Genomic DNA, 12,965 nt, shown 5'->3' with positions numbered 1-12,965 from the left:
TAAAGGCGCAGTGAGATGGCTTCCCCACAAAACAGTTTTAGGGTTGCCATAAAATAGCAAAGAGGGCAGGGTTGCCACATTTGGCGTCAAAATTGCCGATATACCATGGACGGTTGGAGAACGTGCTGGAACAAATTCTTACTGGTGTAGTCCATAATGTTCCCGAACACAAGCCGAAAGCTATATAAACCGTGCTGGTCTGCAGTCAGTAAGTGTGCTTCATCGAGAGGAAGTGTCATCATCGAGAGTGTGCGTGCGTCGTCTAGCGAGTCAGTCCCTGCGGAGTCGATCGAGTTGACAGCCGGGCAGCGAGTGCCGAGTGAGTCGTCGAGTCCACCGAAGGAGTCTGTTAGTGTATTGCGGTTAGTGCATCGTCGAGAGAGCGTGTTGAGCTCCGGGAAAGACTGAACCGAAGAGTCAGGAGCTGTGCTCGTGTGTCGTCGTGTGCATCGCGAGTTGTAGCGTGGAGAATCTCGAGAGTATGTGGAGTTCCGAGAACGGCCAAGCAGAGTCGGGAGCTGTACTCCGGAAAGCAGAGTCGGCTGCTTTGCAGGAAACTGTCTCCACCGTGATAGCCTGATAACCTAAAGGCTGTGTCGCTGATCGTGTTGGCGTGTTTAGTAGATCTTCGACGGCTGCTTTGCAGGAAGCTGTCCCCACCGTGATAGCCTGATAACCTAAAGGCTGTGTCGCTGATCGTGTTGGCGTGTTTAGTAGATCTTCGACGACTGTAAAACGTGTTTTGGAGCTGTCCTGACAATACTGGCTAATAAAGTGTGTTTCGATACTTCATCAAGTAGTGTCGTCATTATTCACTCCAAATCTACGAACCCCGTACGAACGTAAAGTGAAGGAAAAAAATAACGCAACTGGTATCAGAAAATAGGAAAAACGTAACAATATATTAACTAGGGTACAAACCCCAGGAACTTTTCACAAAGTATGACACTAGACAAACAGGTAGAGCACAACTAACTTTCAAAACTTGACAATAATGCCTACATCAGGCTTTCAGGTTTGTTCTGGTCAGCAGACATCTCTCTAGGCAAGCAGCAGCAGTGGCAACAGCCAGTCTTCTGTAACAAATCATGCTGATATATGATTTTACTTCCCATTTTAAACCTGTGCTGTTTGATATAAAATCTACTTATTTACTAAACCTCTAAACTAAGTACGTGACAAAATGAGACATAAAAGAAAAATCAACATGAAGCTAACTGTTTGTAAAACTAAATAAAATGTCTCTAATCTTCTTTCAAATATGTCCAACTATTATAAATATAAACTATTTAATTATGTTTAATAATAATGAATTCTATTTGTGGATCTATTTTATTCTTGGATGGTATCCCAAAAATGAAGTTTAGGCATAACTAATATCTTTAATTGAATTTATTCTTTTTCCATTTGTTGATAGGTCCTTTTTTTTCATTAATGGTACTTAAAAGTACTTAATTTCTGTGTGCAGAAATGTGTAATTTGTAACCATAGTGAACCCTGTAAAATGTTGTTTTTGCATGATTTGTTGTGAAAGGAAATTATAAATAATTTTACCAGTGATTCAAAAATTCAGAGATGCTAAAAAAAAGTACTATGTTCCTTTATCAGCACACTTTTCTTCTATCTGTGTACTACCATTTGTGTTATACATATTTAAATCTTATTAATAGAATTCAACCATATATGTGTTTCTTCAAAAAAATTTAATTATGTGTAAAATTTGGTGTTTTGCAGTATATAGTGATGATAATTTTATTTTTTAGTTAAAGAGAAAAGCATATAATTTTGTGTAATTTATGTTAAGTTTTAAAATTCTGAATCTTTATCATTTTACTCAATTCGCAAATAAGACTAAATATGCCTAATTGTTGAATATACAAAATGTAGCTTTCTAGCTTTTTATAAGCTGGCATATTTCACTCTGCAAAGTTAAATGACATCTTTAAAGCTTAGATCTGAAAGACAATTTTTTTGGGGGGGGGGGTAGGGAGGCACATGAAAATCATTTGAAAAGTACTTGATTATTTTTTCCAAGTATACTGTTCCTTTGAATGCAGCCAAGAAAATCTCTGTTTCGAAGCAGTTTCGGTTTTTGAATGAGCTTAAAAATAAACTCAGTTTTAAAGAAATTTCCTGTGATTGTATTTAGTGCTTGATATGTTGATGACTTTCAGGTAAGTGGCCAAAGTGTGGACATGAGTTATGTGAAGATGCAGCTGCAGTCTGCATTTAAGAAGATCCATAAGTGGGTAATTAGAAGTGGATATGTATCAAAAGACCATTTGTAACCATAGTGATTTGCTGCTGATAAAGAAATCTTCACTCTGCTGTGGAGAAGATTTTCAGGGTTGAACGATTTCAGAATGTCCAGAAAAATTTTTGGTGACTACTGTTCAGTTGAAAACATGCTGCGAACAGAGGAGTTATCCATTCATAGCTGACTATGTCTCTGTGGTTTTTGGATCAGCATGGTCTTCTGTTTTATTGAAACTAAATCTCATTCATCATCAAACTTTGTGGATTTGTTTCAGAAGATTTAGATCATCTTGTATAAATGTATATCATGTATGTTGATTGTTTCGAAGCATTGCTCCATTTGAGGTGAGCAGTAGTCTTGTCAGTACTATATCAACATAGTAGCTCAGTTTGATCACTGGTTGGATCTCTATACTTGTTGACTCGTACGAAGTGTTGTTTTAGGTGCAAGCATATTGTGTTTTTTCTTTGTTTAAAAGTCCTTTCTCTAGCTGAATAATATTGCTTACATAATGTAAATGTCCAGGCAGTAAAGTATTCTGAAATCAAACCTTGGGAGAATCTGAAGCATATTGATAAAATGAATATTTATGAAATCATCTGTAAGCAAATTTCTCTTGAATACATGCATAAATACAGCAGTCCCATGTATAGACATAAAAAGTAGCAACTCATGTTGCTACATCATTCATGATTGTTAACCACATGGAAGATAACACTACATGAGGCTTTATGAGTATTTACTGCTTAATTAATTGCTGTGTATTATGCCCTTTTATTTATATCTAACTTTTATGTCAAAAATTTATAATTTATATTGACTAGTATTCTGTGGTGAAAGCTTTATAAACATATTCTGACACCCAGAATCCTGTAGTTGTCAAACATTGTAATATTAAAGTTTCCTGGTATGTAGAGATAAAAAGTATTGAGCTTACAAATATTACAGCAGAGTCAATTTACACTCTTTACATGGTGATGATAAATCAACAACAGCTATGTGGCAAGTAAATAATCAACAGGAAAGTTATCGGTGTTACAAATTTCTTAAAAATGTACTTGAGCTAAAATAAGAGAGAATTAAATTTTGCTGTTTAACTGATATCTGCGTAAAATATGTGTAATCAAGGGGAAAAAATCTAAGTATTGCAAATAAATTAATTGAAATGCTAAATTAATTTTAAATGCTATTTTCCTTGCTAGATGTTAATTTTAAAATTATCCTGCTGAATACTTTGAAAAAGGCTATATCTAGCATTGAAAATGCTATTGGCAGATCTGTGTACTGCCTGTCAGATTTAATTGGGTCTGTTCTTAGTTAATATTTTATTTTTAATAATCAGTTTGAAGTAGAGAAAATTTTTTATTCTCTACAGTACATTAGATTTTTTAAAAAATATTCTGTTTTATTGAGAGATTAATTTTACAGTATGGGTGTATTATACTTGATTAAATGAAATCTTTGAAACTGATATTCAGATCTCTAATATAGTGATAAAAAAAACTCTATATATCAGTGGTTCCCAAACTGTGCACTGCGGAGCCCCAGCCTGGGCGCTGTGAAATATTGTAAAAGTTTCATAATTGATTGAACCAAGACATTTGGTTTAATTAAACAAAAAACAATATAAAAAGCTAAAAATATCTAAATTTTTTTGTGTGGTTTGTTTTTACTTGACCCTTTTTAAAAGGAAAGTTGCCGGTGCAGAATATTCTTGCAAATACTGCTGCCTCTTCCTAATCATGCCTCATGATCAGCTTATGACAATCTAATCAGAGAACAAGTACAAGGCTAGAACGTCCTTTTTATGGCTTTTCACGGCTCATTCCGTAAAAACAAACCATGAACTTTTTACATATTATTGCTTAAGTTAGCTCATCATGTCTTTTGATTCGAATTTGCATGCACTGACTTTCAGGGATCTTTTTCCCCCCAGAGCCCAATATCACCATTTTCTTTCAGGTCGGATTTTATGCAATTTATGCTTGTCTCAGAAATACCAGTCAAGTCAGCAGCATTAATTAGGAAAAATGCTCCTGTAATTTGAGAAAATCATTCATAATTGTAATCTTAGCAGAACAGTGTAGTGGCTTTTAAAGCCTTACAAGGTTTTGAAATTGTACACATATGTCATCTGAACTAACGCCATAACAATTGCTTTCTTCTCCTCCTGGTCATCTAACAAATGAATGATTTAATTTTGTCATTGAGATTGGGAGTTTGAAAAAAACATTCATAATAGTAATCTTAGTGGAACAGTGTAGTGGCTTTAAAGCCTTGTGAGGTTTTGAAATTGTGCACATATGTCATCTTAACAACTGACACCATAACAATTGCTTTCTTCTCCTCCTGGTCAGCTAGCAAATGAATGCTTTGATTTTGTCATCAAGATTGGGAAGGGGAGGTCGAGCTTGCTGATGTCTACAGACTCGCCAATAATGCTAAATAGGGAATGTCTTCCTAATGGTCATCAACTGATTGCCATGGCATTACCAAATTTTTAAATAAAATGCTGTATGCAATGTAATGATTCATTTCTCACATTTTTTTTTTTTTCATTCCATTCCTTTTGCTCAACAATATTTATATTCTACAGTGTAATTTTTGCAGTATGACGTCTTAAAAAGGTAGAACTATATTCTATGGTGGACGTATATACTTTCTACTGTATCCAGTGTTTTCAACCTGGGTTGACCAGTACACAGACCTTTCGAAACAGAATTGGACAGTTCTGGAAGATCCTGCAGAAAGCATATAAACATTCTCAGCTCGATTCAATCAGTCGGTTTTTAATCTTGGTGAAATTAAACTCAGTGCATCATATAAATAAACAGTGATATAAATTAGTTTATATAGTAGAGTTAGTATTGCATTACTTCTTGTTTGCTGTCTTCAGTAAATAGTTTTCTGAGTTTTTGTTCATGTATCTTTGATGATGGGTCAGTTTTTGAACAGTAATAAATGTAATACTGCAGATAAAGAAAGTATGTCTTCAACCAGTGGCACAACAGTGAAAAAATGAAAATGTCATAAATATGATGATGATTATTTAGTTTGTTTTTACATCAACAGAAATAAATAGTGAAGAGAGACCACAGTGTGTATTATGTATGAAAGTTTTGACAGTGAAGTGTGTGCTTTCAAATAAATTAGAGAGCAATTTAGAAGCTAATCACCACAGCATGGTTGTCAAACCGTATGACGTTTATTGCCAAGAAGTTAAAAGAACTTAAACATCAATAAAATGCATTTTTTAAGACTGCATCAATACCAAACAATGTTTACTTAGTATCTTACAAAGTGGCTTACAGAATCACGAAGAGTAAAAGGCCTCATATCATCAAAGAAGAACCTTTTCTACTAGCTGTAGATATGATGAACATTGTGGTTTGTGAGTCTGCTGGGAAGCTGTTTTTAAAAGCGCCTTTGCCCAATAGCACAATTACCGTAATTTCTGGAAGAAGCGCCAAAGCGTTTACGTGTTTAAAACTTAAATTTTCAGCTGGTGCGGTGCTTAGGTGCACTGAAAAAAAAAAATATATATATATATTCTATGATGTCATTGTGCATAGTTTGAATGACCTTGTTATTGTACATAGTTTGGATGGCCTTGTCATTGTACATAGATTAGTGCTATTCCCACACAAAAGACCACTCAGTTACTTTCTGCGAACTTTATTTTGTTTACATTCTTTCCCTTGAACAGACCTGTGTGCCTTATTCTAAACGGGATCTCAGAACAAAAGCATTCTTCCCTCTTTCAAATCAGCATCTTCATTCGATAAAGCTTCCAGGACCCATCCTCACCCCACCCCTGTCTTTTCTATTGTAAATCTACTGCAATTTTTTCAAAGGCAGACACCAACTGCGCTGCAATAACGAATTCTGACGTATTTCCCCTTCAACGCGAATCAGTTTTTCTTGGCATTCTGCTGCCAGATACAGATCCCATCAGTTTTGGTACAAGTACTTTTTGAATGTAAGAAGGGAGCGGAAAATTTTTGAAAATGGCACCTAAACGGCACAAAAGCTATACTGCTGGTTTTAAGCTTAATGTAATTTCGTATGCCGAATAAATTGGAAAAATAGCAGCAGCTTGAGAGTTTGAAGTGGACGAGAGATGCATTCAACGTTGGAGAATTGAGAAAGAACATTAAAATATTCAAAAACAGAAAAGAGCCAAAAGAAGTAGTACTTTAAGGTGGTCGAATCTAGAGGACAGCCTTGCAAACTGGATAAAGGGGCAGCGAGGAAAGAGAATGGCAATTTCAACAGTAAAAATTCGCTTACAAGCAAAATGTATGACAAAACAAATGAGCATAAAGGATTTCAAAGGATGGTTTTGCTGGTGTAGCAAATTTATGAAAAGAAAAAATATTTTTGTGCGTACTAGAACAACAGTCGGGCAACAATTACCAATGGACTTGCAGGATAAAAAGGCATCTTTTCTAAAATATTGGACAGATATTATTGACAAAAAAAACTTCTTCCATCACAGATAATAAATATGGATGAAATGCCATTAGCTTTCGACTCTCTTGCAAATAGAACTGTTGATGAAACTGGTGCAAAAACTGTGTGCTTACAATGGGGCATGGAAGAACTTCATATACATGTCTGTTAGCTTGTGCCGCAAATGGTGACAAGCTGAAGCTGATGATCATTTTTAAAAGAAAAACTATTCCAAAGGGAGATTTTCGTAATGACATAATTATTTGTGCGAACGAGACTAGATGGATGTGCGAAACAATCATCCACAAGTGGCTAAAAAAAGTTTGGCAGTGTCTCGTAAGGGATCTTTTTTCCAACCAAAAGGCTTAATGATAATGAATTCCATGCATGCTCATTTACTTGATTCAGTGAAAACCAGATGTCAAAAACTGTCTACGACCGTAGCAATAATTCCTGGTGGTTTGACAAAAATCTTACAACCATTAGGTATGTCAGGTAGTAAATCCTTCAAAACTGAAGTCCGAAAGTGGTGGGAGTGTTGGATGAGTGAAGGATTGCATACGTATACCAAAAGCAGCAAAATGTGTAGAGCATCTTATGAAGAAGTTGCAAAGTGCAAGTGCGTGGAAATCAGTGAAAATATCGTCAATAATAGCAGCATTCAAAGAAGCTGAAATTATATCCTCAGATAAAGAGACTGTAAACCAAGAGGATGAATGTAACAATCTGGAGGACTTTGATCAGGATTTACTAAATCTTTTTAATTCAGGTAGTGAAGAATCAGATTTTGATGACTTCATTTGATGTACAGTTTGCTGTAATTCCTTTGTAAGTAAAATTTAAAATTTTCTTTTGTTATCCAAATTTAATGTCTTGTTGTTGCAACATTTTTTATAATATAATATGAGTATGACAAAAATGAACTTCTTTAGTGGGTAAATATAAGTATATTTGTGAACATAAATATATTTTCAATATTTATTGCCTTTAATTTACTTTTGAGTTATAGTTTCATGTCATGCATTTTTCTTAATTGATATTTCATATATCAGGACATAGCTCAAGATTTTGCATCTATACAGTCCACAACAATGTCACGCTCGATTTAATCTATTGGAGCATTTACGCTGATGCAGTGTTTCTGCATAATTTTCATTTTTCTTCCACCTGATACAGCCTTTCTTCCCGGAGAATACTATACAACATATGGCAAAGGATATGAACTAACTTGAAAATATTAAAGCAGTGGAATTTGAGCAGTTACTCAGATGGCTACAGCTACATCAACGAGGCTACAGTTAATAATAAAGATACTCATTTGATGTGTTATATATTGTTTATAAAAGGTAATACAGTAGAAGTCCAGAAATCCGCAATGCTTGGGACCAGAGGTTGTGTGGATTTTAGGATTTTGCGGATTTCAGAACAGAAAAGATAAATCATAATATTCAGACTAAAAGTGCAAAATAAATAACGTGTATTGGATGCATTTAATTAAATTATTATATACATTATTACAATAATTTATTAAATGCATTAAATTATTATTACATATATAATTGATTATATTATATTATTCATTTACATTAGGCTCCTCTATTTTTAAATCAGCACGACTCCTCTTTTTTAAATCAGCATGAATCTGCTTCCTGTTTTCTCTCAGGAGCGGTTCTGAAATTGGTACCCCATCACTCCGCCGCTGCCGGAACCACTCGTACAAGACAGTAATCAAAGTTTGCCAATTTCACTTCATGCAAAGATTTCCGGTTTCAAATTCCGGTGTTAGAATCACTGTTGCTTTAAAATTTCAACAGCTTTTCTTTATTTTTCCATATATCATACACAGTCAGTGTCGCAATTCCATACGATTCTGCTATAAACCGAGGAGTAGCAACTGCCTCCATCTTTTGCAGAATTTCCACTTTTTGCATTACCGTCAATGCAACATGTTTACATTTTTCAACGTTGCAAGCAGTAAAACCATGAGTGTGTTTCTTATCTGTCAGTGTATTAAAAAGCGCTGAAATTTAAAATATTCATAATTTATCTTCAAAATATCCGGAGTGAAAAAAGGCAGTACTAAGCAATCTCGTGAAATAACAAAGCTCAGAAAATACAAGAACGAAAATCGTGAACTTGAAAGAAGAGTGAATCATCTGCTTTTTTACCTTGATGCAGATTAGAGAAGAAAAAACTTTTATCATGATGTCAATAATTTGATATTTCCATTATGTCTCATTATTATTCGGTAAGTATTTTTTCTTCGATATTTCATACTCCATGTTGCGGTTTCTGAAACCTATAAACTGAATGTTTATATTTTGAGAGGCAACACGGATTTCAGGAGTTGGCGGATATCAGGTCGGCGGATTTTCAGTATTTGACTGTAATATTAAACAAAGCTTTCTTGTAAAAATATCACTGCAAGAGCTATGTTTATTACCTGTTCAAAATTCTTGATACATTCATATCTGAAAATAATTTGAATTAGCTTAAGTGCTTTGGACTGGCTGCAGTGGAGGATTAGAGACATTTATTTGAAGGAAATCGGCTGATGTGCTGTGGACCCATTGCATTATTCATAGAGAAGTGCTCGCATCAACCCGTCTGAGCCCTGCATTGAATCAGGTGTTAGAATGTGTAGTGAATGTGGTAAATTTTATAAAATCTCGTCCATTAAAAGCTTTTTCTTTTTTTTTTTTTTTCCTATGGGGGTATGGAAGCAGAATACTGTCTTTGTTGTACCATAGCAGTGTGCAATGACCATCTTGTGGTATTGTTTTATCACAAACCTTTCAGTTGAGACAAGAATTTTTCTATTTTCCTTAAAAAGGATGGACACAAAGATGCAGAAGATTTTGCTGATGACGAATTTTTAATGAAACTGGCATATTTATGCGATATTTTTGAAAAGCTGAATTCCCTTAACCTCTCTCTGCAAGGAAAATGCATGCACCTTCTGAAGTCAAGGGGAGAAATATCAGTTTATAAAAAAATATAAACCATGGAGAAGAAAATTGAATGAAGATGCAGGCAAAAATTGTTTTTTTAATTTTGCAACAATTTTTGATGTCAAATGAACTTGATCTTTCCCAAGGTATAAAAACCATGTTTGAATGTTTGAAAAACACTTATCATAACTAATTACGTGATTTCAGAAATACTTTAAAAATGAAATTTTCATTAGGTTTGCATGAATGCAAGATCCATTTAACAGTAGAGCTCCCTCTGATTTTACTTCTGTGGAAAAAAAGAATCTTATTGAGTTATTGTGCAACCACACTTTGAAAGCAAAATTTACTAACATGGAATTGACCAAATTTTGGATCTCGATAAAAGATGAATATTCCCTTCTAAGTGGTAAGGTTCAGTGGATTTTAATTCCATTTGCAATGTCATATTTGTGGAAAACTGGGTTTTCATCGGTCACTATAATAAAAAGCAAGCATAGAGCAAATTCCAACTCGAAAAGAAAATTATGATCGCCGGGTCCAGTTTAATTCAGTTATTTGAGAAAATGTGCAGTGATTTGCAGGCTTATCTATCACATTGATTATTCATTTAATGTTATAAAATTCAAATAATTATATAATATATAATAAATAAGTCACGAATTTTATTTATTTTTGTCTCTTATTTATGATTAGTTATATTTTTACTTAGGGTAGGGCACCATGGAAAAATTTTAATTGAGAAAAAGTGCCAAGTTTGGGAACCACTGCTTTATATAACGTGAGTTGCTCATTTTCACTGAAATGAAAATAAAAATTATTAATTATGAAAATAAAAAGTCTCTAAAATTGATATTTGTGTACCTGTTTTAATATTGTATTTGGAATGTGTATAAAAATGTTTTCTTTGATTCAGTGGATAATGGATATTTTTAACATTTTCTCCCCATAGCTTGTAGTGGTGGTTATGTAATGAATGATCCGAATCCTCTTGTATTGAAGTCTCCTTCCGCACTACTTAATAATGGCAGTTTTGGTTCAGAATGTCGTTGGTTGGTTAAATATTCTAGCAGTAGTCAAATTTTAGGTCTTGTTTTTAACAGTCTTCATTTTGATAGTGTTTTTGACATACTGGCTGTAAATGATGGACCAAGTGTGAAGTCACCACCTTTATTGCAAGTTACGACTTCAAACCATAATAATACAATGAGTAAGTGTTTAATTTTTCAAATTTTCTATCTTGACCTCTTTTTAAATAATTGCTCATTTTGTAATTAAATTTTCATAGTGATAAAATATTTTTATGTATTTTATTTTAATTATGATGACCAAAATAAGGCAGAAAAAGGCATATAGTGATGATATTTAAAATTTTGTGTGAATTTACTTGTTACTTTGAATATTTTTTTAAATAAGAACCAGCAAATAAAAGAGTGAGACTCCAGAATTATTTTTAGAATTCTTTTATATATTGTTATAAGTATATATTAATTTACCAAAAAGAAAGGAAAAACAAACCAAAAGTCAAATATAATTGCTTAAATGATCTATCTCGTTTGAAGAACTAATAATTAATAAAGATGTAATACAAGCAATCTAAAGATCAGAATTTAATATACTCCCGCTTTTCCGAAGGAAAGATACAGATATGATGAATCTGTGTTATCTTCAACATTCTATTGTTATAGACTGAATATTTAAAACATAAGAATCTCTGTTGTGCTTGAACTTTTCATAATAGCCCTTTGAATATTAAATATGTAATACATAGAATAAAAATATGTAAAGCAAAATTCTAACTTTAATTTGAAATAGTATCTTAATTCCCTGTTTTAGTTCAGGTATTTCTCCTTGCTGTTCTAAAATTAGTAACTGCTAAATCTTAGTGAACTCTGTCATTCCAAAATTAACACTCCAAGTTTTGTGGACGTAAAATTTCAGATAGAAGAATGGCTTTCCCAACACACAAAAATTTCTGCCACCTTCTGGTGTATTCAGTTTTGAGATGGATGTGTATTCCAAGAAAAGGAATCAAGGGCCATCACTTATTCTTGACATTTTGTGAAACACTTGAAATTTCAAGACGAAACCTATAACACTGAGAGGTCATATGATTCTTACTTGCATAGCACTCATGATGCAGGTAACTTGCATATGCCTTCAACCAATAATAAGTTTAGAGGGTTGTTAATTAGTCTATCAAAATACATTGAAATTGGAACTTACTCACTTTGATCTAGATTTAGTCTTGAACATCTATTTATATATCAGCTTTTTGAAAGGAGAAGATTATGGAATGATTAGTTGAAAAATGGAAGAATGAAAATTTGTGAAACGTGGCTGGAAGATATTCTTTGAGGAATCTGTTAGTTACGTACTTTAAGTGTGATGCATTCTATTTTGAGAACTTTAATAGCTCACATAGTAAAAAATCAAAGATTAATGTGGTAATGCTAATCAAATTCATCATTATATCATGAGACAAAAATCTGAGATAACACTGAATATATTCTGTAGATTCTAGATATAAGACAGAATTTTTCAAACATGGGATTTACTAAAGCAGGTTATTTCAAAGAGCAGTTGGCAAAAGTCATTTTAACCTTTAACTGCTGTGACAATATTTCTGGCATAATTACTGTGAGCGGTCTCGTAGACCGCTTTAAAGAAACGCATAAAAATACACACTTTTATGCCTTTTTAAGGAATATTATAGATACTTAATGCATTTTTATAGAATTTTAATTCATATTTAAGTCAATATATTTTAAGCATAAATCCTTTAATTTTACACATTTAAATTCATATAAAAAATGACTATTTTCTTCGTTTTAAGGAACAAAGTTTTTAGAAAACAAAGATTTTATTAAACATGCATGAAAATATGTGACTTTATTAAGTATTACTGTCAATTAAACCATATTTCTACAACAATGAATTTAATTATTAATAAATAATAGATTAGAATGTCTTTGTTTACACGGATGAGTCATAAGATGATACACAGTCAAAACACATTTTTTGAAAGCACTGAAGACAGTTGTTAAAGTTGATTAGCTAATAAAAGCATAATTTTTTTTTGTTTTCAGTTTTGTAGCATCAGGATATGACTGGAACAATATGTATGAACATAAATTCCAAGTATCTTCAGACTCTGCTCTAGAGACTATTTTTTCAGGATGTTTCAGATCAGGGAGCTGAATTATTATGTTATGCCTCAGTGTTCGTACGGCCCAATTTGGTTCTTTTTTACTCCATTTGAAGCGCTTTTTTCCATTAAAATTATCATTTTGTTCTCAGTCATT

The 12,965-nt window shown here is 33.2% G+C and overlaps 1 protein-coding gene across 4 annotated transcripts in view; it reads left to right on the top strand.

The window, feature by feature from the left end:
- The window catches only part of LOC118197823 (cubilin-like), a 129,951-nt gene that overhangs the window by 72,855 nt on the left and 44,131 nt on the right, over positions 1–12,965 (top strand). For all 4 annotated transcript variants that reach the window (XM_085817715.1, XM_085817714.1, XM_085817716.1 and 1 more), the window contains one exon: positions 10,613–10,870. In XM_085817715.1, the coding sequence (XP_085673841.1) occupies positions 10,613–10,870 (258 nt within the window). The remainder of the gene's footprint in view (positions 1–10,612; positions 10,871–12,965) is intronic.

Source organism: Stegodyphus dumicola, chromosome 5 (assembly GCF_044657685.1).
Source record: "Stegodyphus dumicola isolate Sdum_Otavi_A_Nest chromosome 5, ASM4465768v1".
In the NCBI taxonomy this organism is placed as follows: Eukaryota; Metazoa; Arthropoda; class Arachnida; order Araneae; family Eresidae; genus Stegodyphus; species Stegodyphus dumicola.
This window is presented reverse-complemented; position numbering and strand designations above follow the sequence as displayed.